The 13,919-nt window shown below is 41.1% G+C and overlaps 2 protein-coding genes across 2 annotated transcripts in view; one reads left to right on the top strand and one right to left on the bottom strand.

Annotated features, from left to right (window-relative positions):
• The first annotated feature begins 2,922 nt into the window (after nt 1–2,922).
• On the top strand, nt 2,923–9,309 carry slc7a7 (solute carrier family 7 member 7). Its single transcript, XM_062065241.1, has 11 exons — nt 2,923–3,094; nt 3,270–3,397; nt 4,942–5,547; nt 6,976–7,101; nt 7,185–7,329; nt 7,660–7,783; nt 7,864–7,967; nt 8,045–8,141; nt 8,414–8,563; nt 8,645–8,828; nt 8,903–9,309. The coding sequence occupies exons 3-11, from the start codon at nt 5,058–5,060 to the stop codon at nt 8,974–8,976; spliced, it is 1,494 nt and encodes a 497-aa protein (XP_061921225.1). The 5' UTR covers nt 2,923–3,094; nt 3,270–3,397; nt 4,942–5,057; the 3' UTR covers nt 8,977–9,309.
• A 46-nt stretch (nt 9,310–9,355) lies between these two features.
• oxa1l (OXA1L mitochondrial inner membrane protein) overlaps nt 9,356–13,919 on the bottom strand; it is a 23,304-nt gene continuing 18,740 nt past the window's right edge. Inside the window, exon 11 of the mRNA XM_062065242.1 lies at nt 9,356–9,507. Coding sequence (XP_061921226.1) covers nt 9,401–9,507 — 107 coding nt within the window. The 3' untranslated portion in view covers nt 9,356–9,400. The remainder of the gene's footprint in view (nt 9,508–13,919) is intronic.

Below are 13,919 nucleotides of genomic sequence, written 5' to 3'. Positions count from 1 at the left end.
TATTAAATAACGGATAGAAAATAAGTAGTTGCCACGGGAAAAGCGGTAGAAAATGGATGGATACACTCCATAGCCCCAAGTATACACAAGTTCATATGAAGGAATGTTCTAAGAAGGATATGCTTTCAAGCATCCACAAGAGGGCGTAATGCTCCCATTCGCGCAACTGGAATGTAATTCACCTTTCCACTTTACAAACTGAGGAATGCAAAACAAAAATGTATTTATCATAATTTATCATGCATTAGAAGAAGTTTAGGATTTTTTCTTACTCTTTTATTATTTGTTCACTGCTAAACTAATCTACTTTTACTAGAAATGACAAATGTATGTGATTTAGCTCATTTTCATCACATTTACTAAATGTTGACACCATTGCATCCAAATGCTAATTTTAAACGTAACTCTTAAATATAAATATATATGTTAAATGTAAACATGAATCTTAAAGTAATAATCTTATGTTAAATCTAATTCTTAAATCTAAATATATATGTCAAATCTAAACCTACATCCATCCATTCATCTATTTTGTACCGCTTGTCCCTTTCGGAGTCGCGGGGGGTGCTGGAGCCTATCTCAGCTGCATTCGGGCGGAAGGAAGGGTACACACTGGACAAGTCGCCACCTCATCGCAGGGCCAACACAGATAGACAGACAACATTCACACTCACATTCACACACTAGGGACCATTTAGTGTTGCTAAGCCAACATGTTAAATCAAAACCTAAATGTTAAATCTATATCTAAATGTGAACACTAAATGTTAAATCTAAACCTAAATCTTAAATCTAAATATATGTCAAATCTAAACCTACATGTTAAATCAAAACCTAAATGTGAACGCTAATTGTGAACACTAAATGTTAAATCCAACCTAAATCTTGAATGTGAACCTACATCTTAAATCTGAATCTAAATGTGAGCACTAAATGTTAAATCTAAACCTAAATGTTAAATCTAAACCTAAATGTTTAATCTAAACCTAAATCGTCCATCGAAACCTAAATCTTAAATTTAAACCTAAATTTTCAATGTCAATCTTAAATCTAAATGTGAGCGTTAAATGTGATCTACAACTAAATGTTGAATCTAAACCTAAATGTTAAGTCTAAACCTAAATCTTGAATCTAAATGAGAGCGCTAAAGTGCTTGTCAAGTGTAAAGATGAATATTTATAGGATGTCAATATTCCACCAATCAGAGGCCTCTCAGCCGCAAAGCCACGCCCACATTTCTGCTTCTCAGTGCAGGACACTCCAACATCTTTCTTGCTGTGGCAGAAGGAACCATCACAGATGCTTAATGACAAAAAATGCCAATAAAGTTGCATACTTTAAAAAATGTTAGCTCCAAACATGTGAGTGTGCATGGTGTGTTGCATGAAGACAATTAATCACTCAAACACTGGATCGCTTCACTTACACTTTTGACAATGAATGGAATTGATTCTTACACCGAGGCAGTGTGCATAAATACACATATTTCTATTTGTGTGTGTCTTTCATCATTCTATTGCACTCTTACTTCATGGTTGTGTCACATATGAACATTACATCGCTGTAAACAACACGGTCACCCTCATAATAGTTTGCTGCAAGCAGCAGTTAGCTGACACGCTCGCTTTGGATCGGTTCTAAGGAATATGTCTTGATCTAAATGGTAAAAACATGCAAGTTTGAAGTCACCATTTGGTCATTTGCCGATATGCATCTTTTAATACCGGTATGCTTATTTTCCATCCAACCACATCTGCGGTCCTCTCCAAGGTTTCTCATTGTCATCCCACTGGGTTGAGATTTTCCTTGCCCTGATGTGGGATCTGAACCAAGGATGTCGTTGTGGCTTGTGCAGCCCTTTGAACACTTGTGATTTAGGGCTATATAAATGAACATTGATTGATTGATTGATTGACTTTTGTAGCTGTATGTAGAAATGGCTGGTTGCATCAGCTATGCTCTTTTAATGTCTTTAATGTCCTTTGTGTTCTTTGACGTTTGCCTCTTACACACATGCTTATGTGTGCTATGGCTATGAGGTTTTTTCCCCCTTGGCCTTAGACTGAATTTTTTTTTCTCACCTTTTTTGTAAGGGGCGCCGGAAGTTGGCAGACCCGTCAGCGATCCTGTTCTGTCTCCCTGTAATGTTTGTCTGATCTTGAATGGGATTGTGCTGAAAATCTTTATTTCCCCTTGGGGATTAAGAAAGTATTTCTGATTCTGATTAAAGCTGAGAAATATATCTGCTCGAAAAGTGTGACTAAACCTTTATATTCGGTACCCCATACAAATTAGTATATTATCTGATAATATATCATTATTTTTTAACAGTATGCCGACGGAGACAGCCTATAAAAAATGAGCTGGAAAGGGGCCTGGTTGGCATGACACTTCTACCACAAAAACGTATTTATTTATTGTTGCACATTTTCTATTAGAACATGGTGTCAGGAAGTAAACAAACGTTTTTTGTACTGACTAAATGTAAGTGTGTCATTATCAGTAATAGACAAGCAAAAGGGGTAGAGTTTAAGAAACTCTGTTTCTTCTTATTCCTTGTAGGATTATGCAAGTGTACACATAATATGTGACAATATTGTTTTTAATAACCTCCAAAAATAAGAAGAAACATTTATTTTACCTTATTCACACTTTTTATGGATTTTTCTTTTTTTACTTTTTTTTTTTTTTTTTAAATATCTGTTTCACCATTTATGTGTCAAAACACCACCATAATCATTTTGGATTCAAATTACAAGGAATTAGAGTAGTAACGATATTTAGGTGTGCCACCTTGAGCCCATCAAAAATTATAATCTCATTAAAAACCCTCAGGAGACACAAAACCAGTTAATTGTGGTTACTCCACCCCTCATCCCCCCCCCCCAACTGTTTACGCCTACACTCTGAGGAGTGTATAAAAAGTCTCAAGTGCATGAGGAGGATGGCTTCAAAGGAGAGGAAACTGCAGAGGAAGAGGACGCTGCACATGCAGAGCAGAACACAATGAAGACTTGCTGCGGACTTTTCAAATGTGACCTTCACTGAGACTGTTTTTTGTTAACTTCTGGACGACAAGAAGAAACAGCAGAAGGTGAGTGGCTATGACAGGTGTGTTCAAAGTGTGGACCGGGGGCCATTTGCTGTCTGCAACTTTTTTAGATGGGAGATTTTTAGGTTAGAACTGTGTTTAAGTTTTGACATGGTGACAGTGGTCAGTGCCTGCAGGAAGGCTTTCATTGATTACTGCTTTATTTTTCTCTGATTAGGAGCAGGGTGTGAATCTAACCTCCGGTAGTGACTTATCAGCACCTTTTGGACCTTGCACCTCCGGCACAGGTTTGATCACATGCAAAGACAATCTACTGTCCATGTGTTGCTGAGACGCTCTGCTAAGGTAAAAACACCTTCTCCTCCTCTTTGATGGCACTTTCCATGCATGTCGCTCCTCCATTGTTGATATCGCCGAGTTATGGCTGGTGATAAACTCATTACTGTTGTATTTCTTAAGCATTCGTACAACGACCAACGTTTGACAAGGAATCTGAAGCTGGCAGAGCACAAACACACTGAGAATTTTATTATAAATATGAGTGTCCAGGAAAAAATGCACATTTTATAGAATTACTAGACAAAATAAAAAATGTTTTAATTATACTGGGTGGGCAAAATGTTTTAATTATTATAAATAATATAAAATATGTTGACATTTTTTGTTTTGATATATTATAATTCATTCAACAGTCCTTTGTATTGATTGTATAAGTTATTTTTATTGTATGTAATTGCACATTATATATCCAGACTTTAGGTGGCGAGTCAGTATACATTTTTTCAATCAAGGACCTTTTCTAGATGCATAGAAAATAAATACATTATACTATGTAATATATATATATATATATATATATATATATATATATATATATATATATATATATATATATATATATATATATATATATATATATATATGTGTGTATGTATATATGTGTGTACGTATATATATATATATATATATATATATATATATATATATATATATATATATATATATATATATATAAATATATATGTATATGTGTGTACGTATATATATATATATATATATATATATGTATATGTGTGTACGTATATATATATATATATAAAATACAATTATAATTTCATGTATTTGATAAATTATTAGTGATTAAAAAAAATCTGTATTATCATGTATACATATTATATGTCTATATTATACACCCAGACTTTAGAAACAACAATAATGTTGTCAAAAGTCTTTGTGACATTGACCTTTCAATAAAGTCTGGAGATATAGGCAAAAATGTATTGTAGTAATGTAATGTAGTAATGTACATTGTATCATTATTCAACATAATCAATACATATAAAAATGTATTTATTATACAGGGAGGGCCGAAAGTGGGTAAGACCCTGTCATTAATATAGACAAGTTAAATAAATATTTTCTTGTAATTAATTGTAACATATAGGTATGTATACACTTAAACATATTGTTAATTAAACTGTATAATTTTTAGTATTATTATTACTTTCATTGAATATAGAAATATTTATTTAGTCTCTTTTAGGTTTGATGGACACACATTGTCAGAAGGTGAGGAATCAGTGTGACATTGACCTTTTAAGGTGTAAAAAAGTGTTTGAGTCATCATCAAGCTCCATTGATACTGTAGGTGGGAGTGGGGCTGGGTGGAGGGGAGGTGTTGTTGCTAATGAACTTTGGAAAGCACGTGCAGTCGCCATGCTGACTCTCAGATACTGTGTGCTTCAAAGTCTTGAGGAAGTCATAAGTCTTGTTTTTAGGCCCCCGCATCAATAAACGCTTGTACGTGTCTATGTGCTATCACATTATCACTGTGCCTTGCTACCATGCTAACAACATCCCTGACAAGACATGTGGTGTTGTGTCCGCAGATGGCAGGGGATGAGCGCAGATAGCCGGCGACGTCTTGACAACGCATTTAGGGTTCCATGGTCGAGATCCTAACGAGAGCGAGCTCTTCCCGCTAACAAACACTTCAACAGAAACAATGACGTCCTTCAGTCCACTTCCGTCACAAGACGCCAACGGCAGCGCCACATCCTCCAAGAGAGAGGAGCCCCAGGAGTCCATGAAGTTGAAGAAGGAGATCTCGCTCCTCAATGGGGTGTGCTTGATAGTGGGTAACATGATTGGCTCGGGCATATTTGTGTCACCCAAGGGAGTCCTCATCCACAGCGCCTCCTACGGGCTGTCGCTGGTGGTGTGGACTGTCGGCGGCATCTTCTCTATCTTCGGGGCGCTGTGCTACGCCGAGCTGGGGACAACCATCACCAAGTCAGGGGCCTCCTACGCGTACATCCTAGAAGCCTTTGGAGGCTTCATGGCCTTCATTCGACTGTGGACGTCGCTGCTCATCATCGAGCCCACCAGCCAGGCCGTCATTGCCATCACCTTCTCCAACTACATGGTGCAGCCCATCTTCCCCACGTGCATCGCACCGTATGTGGCAAACAGGCTGCTGGCTGCCGCATGCATATGTAAGTACACATCCGCCACATACAGACAGCAGAAGTGAAACGTGATGATGCCGTGATGGAAGGAGGAAGGAGGCCAGAAAACGTCTGCATGACTTCTTGCTCAATCCTTCAGGGGCGTGGGGTTTAATGTTTGTCACAGCACGAAACGCCTTATGAAAGTACGGCCGACCTTTCAGCGCTGATGCATGCCAGCTATCTCCAGGGTAACCGCCATGTAACGGCACAGAGAAGAAAAGAGCCCGCAAAAGGACTCGCAAAGCAACAATGGCAGAGCCCCGCGCAACAAGATAATGTTTGTTCAGGAAGTCTCTCAGATAACAGCTTTCATATGCTGGTCCGCATGTAACTCACTCAGTGATAAGATGTGATTGCTGTAAACTAAAGTCCTTGGTCAGATGAGACTCTGACCTGAATGTCTCTGTGGTGGGGTCGGAGGTAGGGTGTTGATGTCATGCTTAAAACGCAATCAAAAAGTCTTAATAGGCCATTTTGGAACTGGGTCAACAGATGAGTTCATGCTCAAGTGCTTCCCTCGTTGGTGGCAATTCATAGTGTCAATAAAACACTCAAACTAGTCCGCCCTTTCAAGAAGAGGGTCGCCATGGCAATGGCAGTGATGCTCTTCTGCTAAGTGGAAGCTTTCCAAATGAATTATTAGACGTGTTATTAGAAGATACTTGACGTTCTTCCGAATGACAACCGAAAGCATTCCCACCAGCATGATTGAGTCGGCTCCAACCTCCCAGCCTTCTTGCCTTTCTCTGTCAACACGCCACGCCTCCGTGCAGGCCGAGGCTGCTTCGTCGCTCTTCCACAGACAACCTCGGCGTGACGCTTGTTGTCTTTAAACCGCCCACCAACTGAGTTTGGACTTGTTATGATGGTGAAGCTGTCAATAAGCTGGAAGGTGATAGTGTTGGGATCCCCTCGGTGGAGACAATTGGACGTCCTGTGCTTTCGCTATCTGCACATTTACGATAAGCACACAGCGTCAGATAAGTCATGTTTTTCAAGGGGAACAAGATGGGGGGTTATCAGGGTTTTGGACACAGGCACCAAAATGAGTCATGAAGTGAGGTGTCTCCTGTCATAGTTGTAAGTGCTGCACTCAGCTGTTTCCTGCTATGAAAAACAACAGTCTGCTTGAGTCAGCAGCAGCGCTTCCTGTAACGACATGGAAATCAGCCCTCGGCTCGCAGAGAAAATGTCACCACTGACCTCATGATCTGCTAAGGACCAGCCTGGGATGCACAAAATAGGCCGCATCCCATCTTGCACTTGAACCTTTCTAAGGACTAGAGCCGACGTTGAAAACATATTCTTACAGAGACAAGATATTTGGCATGATGTTGCAGACTGTCTATCACTAAGCTTGGTGCATGGGTACGGTCCTCTTTTCCAGATCATGTCTTTCTGTCTACTCCACAGGTTTGCTGACCTTTGTCAACTGTGCCTACGTGAAATGGGGCACAAGGGTGCAGGACTTCTTCACTTACGCCAAAGTCATCGCACTCATTGCAGTCATCATCACAGGCCTGGTGAAGATTGGTCAAGGTGGCCGCCACACTCTCGCTATAACTGAAGAGCTTTTAGGTCTATTGGTCATCATCAAGACTACGTTTGTGCTTTTGCTATAGGCCACACACAGAACTTTGAGGGACTCTTTGATGGATCATCTCAGGACCCAGGAGGCATCGCCTTGGCTCTGTACTCGGCTTTGTTCTCCTACTCTGGATGGGACACCCTCAATTTTGTCACAGAGGAGATCAAGAACCCTGAAAGGTGACTGAGGAATGATTAGTTTCCCAACAGAGGTTTTTTAAGATCGGGTATCGTCGGCCTTATTTGACAAAGTTGATAAAGAACCACCCGTCCCTGAATAGTGATTTCCTCCACTTGCATATCAGACTACATGAACACATTTGGAAGTTGTCTGTTGGTCATCTGACTTCCAAAAATGAATAGGTTTGAGCTAATAATGAAGTGAAAAGTCATGTGTTGCCATCACAAGCCTATCCTGGAGTTCTCAGGCAGATTAAGTAACTTCTTATCCCAATCCTTGACCCTAAGGAATGCTTCATGTTCAAAGTCCATCCATGTGCTCCCTTGTAGGAACCTGCCAATGGCCATCGCCATTTCTATGCCCATCGTGACCGTCATCTATATTTTGACTAACGTGGCTTATTACACAGTCCTGCCTATGAATGCCATTTTAGACAGCGACGCTGTGGCCGTGGTGAGTCCATCAACTTAGCATCCTTAACGTCTTGATCAAGCGCAGCCTTGGTGGGAAACATCTGCATTGTCCGCCCGCAGACGTTCGCAGACCAGGTGTTCGGAGTGATGAATTGGACCATTCCCTTGGCGGTTGCTTTGTCCTGTTTCGGAGGACTCAACGCCTCCATCCTGGCGTCTTCCAGGTGAGTGCAAAGGAGGCCATAATCGTCACGTAACTACTTGCATCATCAACATTGCATTTTTATGTGTGTGTGGATAGACTCTTCTTCGTGGGGTCCAGAGAAGGACACCTGCCCGACTACCTGTGCATGATTCACGTCCATCGCTACACCCCCATCCCCGCCCTGCTCTTCAACGTCAGTGTGCCTTTCCTTTCCATCCTTTTGGAAAAAAATATTTCTTCTTAATGCAATTCCTTATTCTTTTAATCATTTTAAATTAGACTATGAATATTCATTGACATAAGCAGATTGCAGGATTTAGCCGCATAAACAGATTTTCATCTAGTCTCATGACAGGTGGATGTAAAAGCATGACATGGACATGAAACGTATGCAAGACATGTTAAAAAAAGTTTTGTGAGATGTTAAAACAATCAAATGAGCATAATCATAATATCTGCATGCAGGGCGTCATGGCGCTTATCTACCTGTGTGTGGAGGACGTCTTCAAGCTCATCAACTACTACAGCTTCAGCTACTGGTTCTTTGTGGGCCTGTCTATTCTGGGACAACTGTACCTGCGCTGGAAGCAGCCGGACAGAAAGAGACCGCTAAAGGTGGGGAAGTTGGAAGTGTCGAAACGTGGTCTAATAACATGGCGTCGATGGTTTAATACCTGTGTACTTTAACTCCGACAGCTCAGCTTGTTCTACCCCATCATTTTCTGCCTCCTCACCATCTTCCTGGTGGTGGTGCCACTCTACAGTGACACCGTCAACTCCCTGATTGGCATCGGTATCGCCCTGTCCGGGGTGCCTGTTTACTTCCTGTGCTGCTACACTCCGGCTCACCGCAGGCCCATGTGGTTACGGAGCTTCATCGGTAAGGAAGCACTGCATTCCTTCAGTTTCTTTCCCCACATTGTTTGCTTCTAATCCTCCTTATGTCTCTTTCAGCCAAGTCTGGCGTGCTCATTCAGAAGGTGTGCTTCTCTGTTGTAACGGAAATGGATGTGGACCATACTGACTAGAGCCAATTGCTTTTCACTGGGCCCATGCTGGCTTTGAGCAAGACCTGGGATTCTGTCAATCATTACTCTGGTCAAAGTGTTTTTTGTTTTGTTTTTTTACTCAACCTTTTAATGCACTGCAAATGTGTTAGAGAACTATTTAATTGCTGTGTCCAGCGGCATCACATCTTTTAAATTTTCCTGGAAGGAGAAATATTATTTTGATCGCCGAGTTCTTCCAGTGGAAACCGAAGGCACTGTTGGTCACAGTACTACCAACAAGCAGTAGAGCGATTGTAGCTTATTCTCACAAGGGACAGTTTATTATTTATAATAAAATGATGTGAAAATGTGTATCCTGTGTGTTGTATCCCAAATAGAAAAACAAAAAAGGTAATTTGAAACATTTTTTAATTTCGCAACTTGGAACATAAATATGTACAGTTTATTCAATAACATCTTTCCATGGCCTCTCCTTGCTTGAGACCTTCTTGTCTTTAGCAACAGGAGTCTGCTGCATAGGATTGTGGGTAAAGGTCTGCCTCAGTGGTCCTAAAAAAAAGGAGCAATAATCACATTATTTGTAACAGACAATGAAGGTTATGTATGTATGTATGTATTGGGTACATATCGCTAATCCCAGGTTGGATGCTTTACTCAGCAGAAACATTGGGCTCCAATGACTAACATAATAACAATATCCATTATAAGTCCTCTCATTACATTTAATACCCATGATTAATTAATTTTACAATGATCATCTAGCATGCTAATGTTACGCTATTATCAATTGTGTTCTCTGCAAAAGTCAACAGACTGTATGACAAAGCTCACTGAATATGGAAAAAAAAATCATTCTTGCTCATTCCTTAAGTTATGATAAATAAATGATGAATGGGTTATACTTGTATAGCGCTTTTTTACCTTCAAGGTACTCAAAGCGCTTTGACAGTATTTCCACATTCACCCATTCACACACACATTCACACACTGATGGCGGGAGCTGCCATGCAAGGCACTAACCAGCAGCCATCAGGAGCAAGGGTGAAGTGTCTTGCCCAAGGACACAACGGACATGACTAGGATGGTAGAAGGTCGGGATTGAACCCCAGTAACCAGCAACACTCCGATTGCTGGCACAGCCACTCTACCAACTTCGCCACGTTAAAGTTAAAGTTAAAGGCCTACTGAAATGAATTTTTTTTATTCAAACGGGGATAGCAGATCTATTCTATGTGTAATACTTGATCATTTCGCGATATTGCCATATTTTTGCTGAAAGGATTTAGTATAGAACAACGACGATAAAGATTGCAACTTTTGGTATCTGATAAAAAAAAGGCTTGCCCCTACCGGAAGTAGCGTGACGTAGTCAGTTGAAAATATACGCAAAGTTCCCTATTGTTTACAATGATGGCCGCATGAAGTGAGAGAGATTCGGACCGAGAAAGCGACAATTTCCCCATTAATTTGAGCGAGGATAAAAGATTTGTGGATGAGTAAAGTGCAAGTGAAGGACTAGTGGGGAGTTGAAGCTATTCAGATAGGGAAGATGCTGTGAGAGCCGGGGGTGACCTGATATTCAGCTGGGAATGACTACAACAGTAAATAAACACAAGACATATATATACTCTATTAGCCACAACACAACCAGGCTTATATTTAATATGCCACAAATTAATCCTGCATAAAAACACCTGCGTGTTTGTTACGCTAGCTCCTAGCTCCTCTGCTAGCTCCTAGCTCCATAGAACACGCCAATACAATTCAAACACCTGATCAACACACACAATCACTCAGCCGAAAAGACCGTTCACCTAACCCAAGGTTCATAAAGCTTATATATTTTAAAAAAGTTACGTACATACGCAAAAAAAAGTTGCGCACATACGGTCAAGCGATCAAATGTTTAGAAGCCAAAGCTGCATACACACAGTAGCACGTCTGCGTCTTTGTCATCCAAATCAAAGTAATCCTGGTAAGAGTCTGTGTTGTCCCAGTTCTCTACAGGCGTCTGTGTATCGAAGTCAAAAGTCCTCCTGGTTAGAGTCTCTGTTATCCGAGTTCTTCCATCTTGACTGCATCTTTCGGGAATGTAAACAAAGAAGCGCCGGCTGTGTACTGTTGTTGCTGACTACGTTCGAAAAATACGTCCATTTCGCACCGACAACTTTCTTCTTTGCTTGCTCAGCTTCCTTCTCCATAATGCAATGAACATGATTGCAACAGATTCACGAACACAGATGTCCAGAATACTGTGGATTTATGAAATGAAAACAGAGCTTTTTCGTATTGGCTTCAATGTGGAAGGCATACCCGTGTTCGCCGGGCTACGTCACGCGCATACGTCAGCCTCAGAGGCGTTTCGAACCGGAAGTTTAGCGGCAAATTTAAAATGTCACTTTATAAGTTAACCCGGCCGTATTGGCATGTGTTATAATGTTAAGATTTCCTCATTGATATATAAACTATCAGACTGCGTGGTCGGTAGTAGTGGGTTTCAGTAGGCCTTTAAGTTAAAGGCCTACTGAAATGAATTTTTTTAATTTAAACGGGGATAGCAGATCCATTCTATGTGTCATACTTGATCATTTCGCGATATTGCCATATTTTTGCTGAAAGGATTTAGTAGAGAACATCGACGATAAAGTTTGCAACTTTTGGTCGCTGATAAAATAAGCCTTGCCTGTACCGGAAGTAGCGTGACGTCGCAGGTTGAAAGGCTCCTCACATTTCCCCATTGTTTACACCAGCAGCGAGAGCGATTCGGACCGAGAAAGGGACGATTACCCCATTAATTTGAGCGAGGATGAAAGATTCGTGGATGAGGAACGTGAGAGTGAAGGACTAGAGTGCAGTGCAGTACGTATCTCTTTTCGCTCTGACCGTAACTTAGGTACATGGGCTCATTGGATTCCACACTTTCTCCTTTTTCTATTGTGGATCACGGATTTGTATTTTAAACCACCTCGGATACTATATCCTCTTGAAAATGAGAGTCGAGATGCGAAATGGACATTCACAGTGACTTTTATCTCCACGACAATACATCGGCGAAGCACTTTAGCTACGGAGCTAACGTGATAGCATCGGGCTTAGCTGCAGATAGAAACAAAAGAAATAAACCCCTGACTGGAAGGATAGACAGAAAATCAACAATACTATTAAACCATGGACCTGTAACTACACGGTTAATGCTTTCCAGCATGGCGAAGCTTAACAATGCTGTTGCTAACGACGCCATTGAAGCTAACTTAGCTACGGGACCTCACAGAGCTATGCTAAAAACATTAGCTATCCACCTACGCCAGCAAGCCCTCATCTGCTCATCAACACCCGTGCTCACCTGCGTTCCAGCGATCGACGAAGGACTTCACCCGATCATCGATGCGGTCGGCGGCTAGCGTCGGATAGCGCGTCTGCTATCCAAGTCAAAGTCCTCCTGGTTGTGTTGCTGCAGCCAGCCGCTAATACACCGATCCCACCTACAGCTTTCTTCTTTGCAGTCTTCATTGTTCATTAAACAAATTGCAAAAGATTCACCAACACAAATGTCCAGAATACTGTGGAATTTTGCGATGAAAACAGAGCTTTTTGTATTGGATACAATGGTGTCCGAATACTTCCGTTTCAACCATTGACGTCACGCGCATACGTCATCATACATAGACGTTTTCAACCGGAAGTTTCGCAGAAAATTTAAAATCGCACTTTATAAGTTAACCCGGCCGTATTGGCATGTGTTGCAATGTTAAGATTTCATCATTGATGTATAAACTATCAGACTGCGTGGTCGGTAGTAGTGGGTTTCAGTAGGCCTTTAAGTTAAAGTTAAAGTTCCAATGATTGTCACACACACACTACGTGTGGTGAAATTTGTCCTCTGCATTTGACCCATCCCCTTGTTCACCCCCTGGGAGGTGAGGGGAGCAGTGGGCAGCAGCGGTGGACGCGCTCGGGAATAATTTTTGGTGATTTAACCCCCAATTCCAACCCTTGGTGCAGAGTGCCAAGCAGGGAGGTAATGGGTCCCATTATTAGTCTTTGGTATGACTCGGCCGGGATTTGAACTCACAACCTACCGATCTCAGGGCAGACAGTCTAACCACTATTAGTGTCCACTGAGTATGTTAATGAATGAATAAAGCAAGAGGAGAATAATTGGAAATTTTCTAAACGATTTAAACATTTGTGCACGTGCTGTTAGCCTTGAGTACTGCACAAGTGACAAGTGGTCCCAGCTTACCTCCAGATAAGGGGGTCCAATGCGAAGCCTGGGTGCCAAATGGCCCACAGATTATTTTATTATTTTTATTAGCCTGTGTAAAACTCTAAAGATACAATTACTGTTTGGAATCAAGTTTATGATTTAGCAATTTACCTTTATAGTTCACCTTAAAACAGTCTTACCTTCATTGACTTATAACTTAAAATGCAAATATCCGTCCATCTATCCATTTTCTACCGCGTGTCCCTTATGAAATATAAAATTTCAATTATTAAAATGTAACTACTGTTAAAGTTACATGTAGTTGTATAGTTATTATACTAGTTTACTTGTAAAGCCACATAAGACCTCCGGCAGTTACAATTTACTAACCATGGACACACAAATAATGTGTCCCACTGCCCCAAAAAAGGTTGTTCACCTAAAAAATTATGGCTTGTGTGGGAATTTCAAAGCCACGATGTGTGTCTACACATCAATTTGCCACTTGATGGCAATGTTGGCTTCCACTCCCCAGAGTCATGTATAGAGGGTATGGCAAACCCTTTCAGGCAATCTCCTCAATGATTGGTCGAAAGGCACTCAGGTGACGACAGGGTGCCATGACTGCTACCAACTTTGGCTGATGCGATGTGTCGTCTATTTCCTTGTTCGTTTTTCGGCATGTAAAAATTCCCAGTTGTGCAGCGTGGGGCTGCTCCACCCGCGATAATTTCGTAAAGATTTTACATCGCTT

Source organism: Entelurus aequoreus, linkage group LG12 (assembly GCF_033978785.1).
Source record: "Entelurus aequoreus isolate RoL-2023_Sb linkage group LG12, RoL_Eaeq_v1.1, whole genome shotgun sequence".
Taxonomy (NCBI): domain Eukaryota; kingdom Metazoa; phylum Chordata; class Actinopteri; order Syngnathiformes; family Syngnathidae; genus Entelurus; species Entelurus aequoreus.
This window is presented reverse-complemented; position numbering and strand designations above follow the sequence as displayed.